A 9137-nucleotide genomic window follows, 5' to 3' on the forward strand; every position below is an offset into this window, starting at 1 on the left:
TCCCTAACGGCACACTGGGTAAATGCAGTGGCGGATGGGCCTGAGGCGGATAGCAATTTGGCGCATGTCCTTCCACCACCGAGGATTGCAGGGCGCTTCAGTTTGCCTCCTGTTCCTAACTCCTCCTACTCCGCTTCCTCATCCTCTACCGCCTCCTCATCCGGACAGCGTAACACCTTCACCACCAACTTCAGCACGGCCAGGGGTAAACGACAGCAGGCAGTTTTACAACTTGCCTGTTTGGGGGACAAACCACACACCGCGCAGGAGTTGTGGAGGAGCATGGAACAGCAGACAAATGAGTGGTTGCTGCCAGCGAGCCTCAAGCCCGGCCTGGTGGTGTGCGATAACGGGCGAAATCTCATAGCAGCTCTGGGCCTAGCCGGTTTGACGCACATCCCTTGCCTGGCGCATGTGCTGAATTTGGTGGTGCAGAGGTTCCTTAAAAACTACCCCGATATGTCAGAGCTGCTGCAGAAAGTGCGGGCCGTTTGTGCGCACTTTCGGCGTTCTCACCCTGCTGCTGCTCGCCTGGCAGCGCTGCAGCGTAACTTCGGCCTTCCCGCTCACCGCCTCATATGTGACGTGCCCACAAGGTGGAACTCCACCTTGCACATGCTGGAAAGACTGTGCGAGCAGCAGCAGGCCATAGTGGAGTTTCAGCTGCAGCACGCACGCGTGAGTCGCTCTGCGGAACAGCACCACTTCACCACCAATAACTGGGCCTCCATGCGAGACCTGTGTGCCTTGTTGCGCTGTTTTGAGTACTCCACCAACATGGCCAGTGGCAATGACGCCGTTCTCAGCTTAACTATCCCACTTCTATGCCTCCTTGAAAAAACAATTCGGGCGATGATGGAAGAGGATGTGGCACAGGATGAGGAGGAGGAGGAGGAGGATGAAGAGGTAACATTTCCAAGGCTTTCAGGGCAGTCATTCGCAAGGGGCTCCGAGGGTGGGTTCCTGCACACGCAAACGCCAGGGACGCAATTGTCCAGCAGGGGCACAGTTCTGGAGGATGAGGAGGATGAGGAGGAGGAGGAGCTGGAGGAGGAGATGGAACCATGTTCACAGCAGGGTGGCACCCAGGCCAGCTCATGGCCATCACTGGTGCGTGGCTGGGGGGATACAGAGGACACGGACCATACACCTCCCACAGAGGACAGCCTTTCGTTGCCTCTGGGCAGCCTGGCACACATGAGCGATTACATGCTGCAGTGTCTCCACAACGACCGCCGAGTTGCCCACATTCTAACTTGTGCTGATTACTGGGTGGCCACGCTGCTGGATCCCCGTTACAAGGACAACGTACCGTCCTTAATTCACTCACTGGAGCGCGATCGCAAGATGCGCGAGTACAAGCGCACGCTGGTAGACGCCATGCTGCTGGCATTCCCATCTGACAGCGGGGCCACAGTGGAAGCACAAGGCAGAGGAGGAGGAGGAGGAGGTCGCCAACGCAACCAGGGCACCGCCAGCACCTCAGAAGGCAGGGTTAGCATGGCCGAAATGTGGAAAAGCTTTGTCAGCACGCCACAACAAACAGCAGCACCAGCAGCTCAGATGGAACGTCTTAGCAGGAGGCAGCATTTTACCAACATGGTGGAGCAGTATGTGTGCACACGCCTACATGTAGTGAATGACGGGTCTGCCCCCTTCAACTTCTGGGTCTCCAAATTGGGCACATGGCCTGAGCTTGCCCTTTACGCCTTGGAGGTGCTGGCGTGCCCTGCAGCCAGTGTATTATCTGAACGGGTATTTAGCACGGCTGGGGGCGTTATAACAGACAAGCGCAGCCGCCTGTCCAGAGACAATGTGGACAAGCTCACGTTCATTAAAATGAACCAGGCATGGATCCCACGGGACTTTTCCGTACCTTATGCAGAATAGCAATGGATACCGACCTTACCCACCCATTGTTCCATTTTTGCTCTTTCTCACTCTTTTGGGGTGTACCCTCATTTAAAATTTGTGAAAAGAAGCAGTGTTGGCTACCTCGTCCTCCTCCTCAGGGCCAGATTAATGTAGGGTCTATTGGAGCTGCAGCTCCAGGCCCCTACCTTTTATATAGGCCCCGGGTTGGCCATATTCACTGTTACCGCTCTTCTGTCACTTGTAAACACAGAAGTCTGGCTTCTATGCTCGCTTCCCCAGGCAGCACCCTCAGAACCTCCCCACACAGCGTGAAGGCCGGACAAGGAGGGACAGTTGGCGATGCATGGATGTGTTTATGGGCTTCAGAGACAGCATCCCATGTTGAATTAGGCATGCATGGCTGCACCCTTCCTCCTCTGGGTGCATGGCAAGGCACGGCCCTAAGGCCCTTCAAAATCCTCAGCACCAAGCCCATGATGCTGTTAATCCGGCCCTGGTCCTCCTCCACCGCCGCTTCCACCTACACCGCCCATAGGTGTGCGCAGCCTATTGCATTAAGGTGTGCACCCCAAAGTTGAAATACACATGCATGTGTTTGCCAGCAGGGAGAGTAATGTATCGGGGCCATGTACCTGTAGGCAAGGAGAAATAGAGCAGAGCAGGTCCCAGGGAGATCTTTCCCATCTCCTCACTGGCAATGCTATGTGCCCTAGGTGATTAGGGTGTGCCCAGGCACACCCAGCACACCCTGTGCGCACGCCTATGTCACCGCCACATCCACCACCACCTCAACCTCCCTCCTACTCCATATGGGCCTCGTCCTTCAGAGATGAAGAAGAACATTGTTTTATTTTTCTGTTTTTTTTTGTTGTTTTAAGTTATTTCCCTATCCACATTTGTTTGCAGAGCACTTGCCATGCTCTTAATTACGTTTTGCTGCCATTTGCAGCACTCTAGCCCTTTCCTTTGGTGTTTTAGAGCCATTTTAGTGCCTTAAAGTTCGGGTCCCCATTGACTTCAATGGGGTTCGGTGTCCGGGAAAAGTTCGGTAAAAGTCCGGGACACGGACCCGGACTTTTTTTTAAAGTTCGGCCGAACCCGTCGAACACGGACATCTAGGTGTCCGCTCAACCCTAGTGATGATCAATGTAATCGTTGATGACCGATATGTGATGAAAATATTCCTGAAAATATTTCATAAAACAATTCATAAAAAAAGTTGTGTATAAAAATATATAAATATATAAGTGTCTGAGAAAATCCCACAGTGTCCAATATACAATCAAAGATGAATGAAATAAATCTTCAAAGGATCAACCAATCGTAAAATATAACATCAATAATCTGGATATCGATCCAATCTCCAACAAACAGGTGTGTAGTGGCCGCTTACCTCCCATACACACTATCTGCACATGTGTGTAATCCAAACAAGCCGATTGCTTTCCTTTGAACTGGGCTTCCGACCTCTCTCCTCTCTTGCAGGCATGTAATCACTGATGTTCACAGTACATCGATCTCCCAATCCAGTAACGATCTTCAGCTGCACAATATGCTCACTCCAAGCCGTTCCGCCTCCCATACACACTATCTGCACATGTGTGTAATCCAAACAAGCCGATTGCTTTCCTTTGAACTGGGCTTCCGACCTCTCTCCTCTCTTGCAGGCATGTAATCACTGATGTTCACAGTACATCGATCTCCCAATCCAGTAACGATCTTCAGCTGCACAATATGCTCACTCCAAGCCGTTCCGCCTCCCATACACACTATCTGCACATGTGTGTAATCCAAACAAGCCGATTGCTTTCCTTTGAACTGGGCTTCCGACCTCTCTCCTCTCTTGCAGGCATGTAATCACTGATGTTCACAGTACATCGATCTCCCAATCCAGTAACAATCTTCAGCTGCACAATATGCTCACCAAAGGGTGAGCATATTGTGCAGCTGAAGATCGTTACTGGATTGGGAGATCGATGTACTGTGAACATCAGTGATTACATGCCTGCAAGAGAGGAGAGAGGTCGGAAGCCCAGTTCAAAGGAAAGCAATCGGCTTGTTTGGATTACACACATGTGCAGATAGTGTGTATGGGAGGCGGAACGGCTTGGAGTGAGCATATTGTGCAGCTGAAGATCGTTACTGGATTGGGAGATCGATGTACTGTGAACATCAGTGATTACATGCCTGCAAGAGAGGAGAGAGGTCGGAAGCCCAGTTCAAAGGAAAGCAATCGGCTTGTTTGGATTACACACATGTGCAGATAGTGTGTATGGGAGGTAAGCGGCCACTACACACCTGTTTGTTGGAGATTGGATCGATATCCAGATTATTGATGTTATATTTTACGATTGGTTGATCCTTTGAAGATTTATTTCATTCATCTTTGATTGTATATTGGACACTGTGGGATTTTCTCAGACACATATATTTATATATTTTTATACACAACTTTTTTTATGAATTGTTTTATGAAATATTTTCAGGAATTTTTTCATCACATATCGGTCATCAACGATTACATTGATCATCACCCTTTTTCATCTATTGCATTGATTTTGTGATTGCATTATATATATATATTTTTTTGAGGACTTTATTTATGCACAGTCTTTTCAGAGTCATCCACTGAAGATCTTTTGTGTATAGGCTCGCTTTTACAGTTTTACATTGAGGATTGATTTTACTTCGACATTTTTGCATCAGGTTTTATCATATAGAGCACTATCCACAGTGGTGGACATCGTTATTGTCACAGAGTGTATCACATTTATTTATGATTTGAATTAGCGCCAATTTTTCACACCATACACGTGTCATGATACTATGTTCTCTCATACTGCCCCCAGTGGAATGACCTACTCTCTTCCCCCTTTTTTTTCTTCTTTTCTTTCTTTCCCTATATTTTTCCATTCTTTCCCCCCCCCCCCCCCATCTTCCCTGTCTTCTCTTCTTCTCTTTTACCCTTCTCTTTCCATACCCCCTTGTGGTTTTTGATTCAGTTCTTCCTTATGGATATTAGATCTGTTTATTCGCTATGTTATGATGGTTTTTTTTTTTTTTTTTTGAGCATTGTTTTTTTTTACAGGATGCTTTAATGCCTTTCTGCACTGATCTTGGTTTAGTTTGCTGTGCATGTCTGTTGGACTCTTCATTGTACTGGACTTTTGGTTTCACATGTCATTTTGCGAAATGCTCCTTGTACAGCGATTTTCTTATGCTCTATAAAATTTATTTTTCCTTGAAAAAAAAAAAAAATGGTAGCTAGCACCATAACTACAATCCCACAATATGGTAAACAGCCCCTAAAAGAAAACAGATGTTTCTCTAGTGGCAGTCCAAAAAAGTGGAAGGAGGGGGGCAGAGTTGTATAAAGTACTCGAAACCCATACTTGAGTAAAAGTACAAGTGCTCGATCAAAAAGTGACTTGAGTAGAAGTACTAAAGTATTCAACATTTTTTGTACTTAAGTATTGCAAGTAGTTTTTTAAAAAAAATTTGCTACTCAAGTACTGAAAGTAAAAGTACAAGTACTGTGTTATGTAGTTATTAAAGAAAGAATTCAAAAGTTTGAACATCATATTGTTTTTTATTATTTCAAATGCAGCTTTTATTTATACATACAGTAGCATTTATTTTCGTATGCGCTGATAATACACATGTTTTGAGCTTCATGAAACCTGCCATCTACTGTTCTGGCAGTGGTAATTTTTATAATTGTAACGAGTAACTATGCAGCACAAAAAAAAAAATATCGGAGTTGAAGTATTGAAATCATCGAAAAAATGTAGTGAAGTAAAAGTGGAAGTAGGAGAAAAAAATTCTACTCTAGGAAAGTACAGATACCGCCTTTCCGTACTTAAGTACAGTAGTGAAGTAGTTCTACTTAGTTACTATACATCTCTGAAGGGGAGTTTTGCAGTACTCACAGTTTTGCATAAAGGTTTCTCAGTTCTTTCTCTGTCCTTTTCCCATTTCCAGGGAGGTGACCCTCCATACCCAACAGTGTTCTTCTCCTCAAAGGTTAGAGCCCAACTTGACCTTGGCTACATCTTTTGAGTTTGTTGCACTCTACCTCCTTTCCATCCCATAAAAGCTATAGGAGAAGTCTCCCCACACTTGGTTCATGTTTTGTAGCCTGTCCCCAAAAATAAATAGCTATGAACAAAATATGGTAAATGTGAATATGCTGATTTTCTTTTTTTCTATGAAGGTCGTTAAATGCCAATGTATCTTGCATAGCCAGTACTTTTGTTAGTTTGAAAGGTTTAATAGATTGAATTTTAATGTAATATTGAGGAAAGAAAAGTTGTATTAGATAATGCTTCAAGTGACTTACTGTTTTCTCTCTCTTTCTTTGCTGCAGCCATTTAGGTTTCCTCCTTTCCAAGTCAAGCCCTACTGCCATGCTTTTAAACTTATGGGAAGCTCAGAACTTCCCCAATGGGAACCTTGCACGACTGGCAGCTGCAGTGGCAGAGATTGGCAAACAAGACTCTCTCATGTATATGATGTCTGAAGCAGAGTGCTGAAGTAGTTCCAGTTACCTGCTAATTTCCAGCAAGTCCTGTGTCCAGGATTGGCCAAAGGACTCAACCTCCCTATATCAGGTCTGTGGATGTCACTCTTAAAATGCCCTCTCCCTGGCATATGAGGGGATGGAAGGCTAAAAACACCTTTCTATGCTTTAGCCCTTCTCTGCCAGTGAAAGTTTAAGACTTTTAGCTCCTTTATGCAGAGCAGGATCTTCAGTGATGGAGCAAGACGCGACTTTCATCTACAGCTAAACATGTCATGGTAATGCTGTTCTCATTTAATACACAAGAATCTTATGGTAAGACTTAACCAATAAGGATGCCGCATTCCACACAGATACAAAAAAGAAGAGGCATTGTATTCAAAGTTGTTTCATTTTGTGGACCATCTCATGAACACCAACACATCCTGCTATGTAATGCACTGGAGAGTGAAACCACAAAACCTCTCCCAGAAATATTTGCCCACCAATCACCATAGACTTTACTTCTCTTTCTGAACCAAGTGTCTTGTATTGCTACCTTGTCAGTGAAGGTGCGACAGTGACACCCAGTGTTTGTGTTGTTCATTTGTTACCAACACCCATTCCCAGGTAAGTGGAAAAAGGTGCAATATATTCACGTTTGTCCCCCCCCATTAAAGACATGGACGTCCCCCTTATTTAATAGCCATAAGAACATTGAAGGGAGCATCAGGTCAGTTTATACCCGAACAAAAAGGAGTGATACAAACAAATCTAGCCCATTGGCCCTCTCACCCCTCAAACCAGCTGTATATGCAAAACAGAAGCACTCCCTGCTCCAGGAGTGGCTGAATGAGTGTGTCTGATTGTGTATGTGTGTGCACAAGTGTTTTTTTTTTTTTGTTTTTTGTTTTTTATTTTCAGACCAAGAAGAAAAAAAAAAAAAAATCATTTGAAAAACAAAATGTGTAATGACCAGTGTTTTTTTTCTACATTCTGTATTAAAGTGCATTCAAGTATTTACACTTGGCCTTATGTATATATTATGTTCATTCCGCTGAAGGTGTATAGTACTTTTAGGTGACTTGAATGTAAATAAATTATATATATTGCTAATAAGTCTGTATTGGTTTGATTACAAAAAGAAAGTGTATAATAACTGGTTATTGCTTCAGATTTAAAGTGTTTGCTCGTTCCCATGTGGGATTTCTCTATATTAAAATGCAACAGTCGAAATGAACCATGATTGCAGTAGCAGACAAATATTTACTCTCTCTGGGATTAGGTTTCTTGGTTTTCATTTATTAAGATGGAGCACAGTTGCTGATGAAGATGGTTGATGAATATGTTCAGGCTACGTCATTTACCTTGTCTGCTTAAAACAACCAATCACATTTGCCCCCTTGTTTTTCTTGTGTTCCATAGAAAAGGAAGCCTGACTGGTAAGTAACATAACACAGAGAATGGAATAAGGCTCTGATAAAATCGATAAAAATTTGTAGGTAAACAACTGAAAGAGTAGCATTTTAAATATATTCTATCATACACATACAGAAAATATGTTTCTTTCAGGTATAATATAGTTCCAAATTTGATGTGAAAAAAAAAATGCATTGTCCTGTTGGAAATACTATTACTTTTTATTGGGGTAAGCAATGGAGATCACTTTTGCAAGCTGCCCAATTAGCCTAGTGCTTAATCAGGATGCCGATATCTCTTGGAAGCCATATATCGTTCTTTGTATCACATTGCAATGTAAGCTTCTGCATAAGATTTTTAGTTAGTCCATAGTTCCTAGTCAATCTCAGGAGTGGGCATGTGAAACCATAGAGAATCATAGCCATGTTGCTCTTTCATGTGCACCTTATGCCTTGTACACACGCAACGATTGTTGACCGTGAATTTTCGGCCAACATCCGATCGGCCGATTTTCGGCTTGTTAGTATGATGCTTCCGACAACCGACTGCGACTTTTCGGCCGAACAAAATCTGGTGTGCATGCTATAAAATTTTTGTTGACCGTCAACAGAATGTCCGTTTTTCCGTCAGTCAGTACAGATTTCAGCAGACAAAAATCAGATGAGCAAGACTGAGCATGCTCAGAGAAGAAAAAAACACACGGAAAGTAAACCAGCACATGACATCACTTCTGAAGTTGGTTGTTGTTGGCCGAGAAAATTTGTGTGCAGTCTAGAGCACATTTCAAGCAACACAACAACACTGGACAAAAGACAGTCGATCGGTCGGCCAATAATCGTTGCGTATGTACGAGGCATTACTATGGGCCGCTGATGGGGGGGGGGGGGAACCACCAGTCCTCCTGTAGGGGACCCAGGCACACAGGGGGGGCCCCAACCCCATGGGGAATCGGTGCGGTTGGGCAGAGGGGCAAATACAGGAGCCCTGTGTGGCTCTCTGCAGCAGCTGAAAGCCACTTTCTCCCGCTCCTGCCAGCATTCAGCTGCTGCAGAGAGAGACACAGAACATCATTCCCATAATTGCTTCTCCGACACCGATTCCCTCCCTGTTTTGCCTGCTTCTGACCGCCCCCCCCATCCTTCACTGTGCTGCCACCCTCCCGCAGTGCTGTAGGCTTCCCATTCCTGTAAAAAAAAAAAAAAAAAAAGACATTAATAAATAATTAAACAAAAATGTAAAATAAGAGCCGGTTCACACTGGGGGCGACTTGTCAGGTGACCTGGTCGCCTGACAATTCGCCTGCCATAGATTAGCACAGGACCCGTTCTAATAGGAGCGACACAAG

General features: G+C 44.7%; 1 protein-coding gene across 1 annotated transcript in view; it reads left to right on the plus strand.

The window, feature by feature from the left end:
* Nucleotides 1-7472, plus strand: part of UNC5A (unc-5 netrin receptor A) — a 623577-nt gene extending 616105 nt beyond the window's left edge. Inside the window, exon 16 of the mRNA XM_082255192.1 lies at nucleotides 6242-7472. Within this exon, the coding sequence (XP_082111318.1) occupies nucleotides 6242-6407 (166 nt within the window). The 3' untranslated portion in view covers nucleotides 6408-7472. The remainder of the gene's footprint in view (nucleotides 1-6241) is intronic.
* The last annotated feature ends 1665 nt before the right edge of the window (nucleotides 7473-9137 follow it).

This window comes from Pelophylax lessonae (genome assembly GCF_965119305.1).
Source record: "Pelophylax lessonae genome assembly, chromosome: 4".
In the NCBI taxonomy this organism is placed as follows: Eukaryota; Metazoa; Chordata; class Amphibia; order Anura; family Ranidae; genus Pelophylax; species Pelophylax lessonae.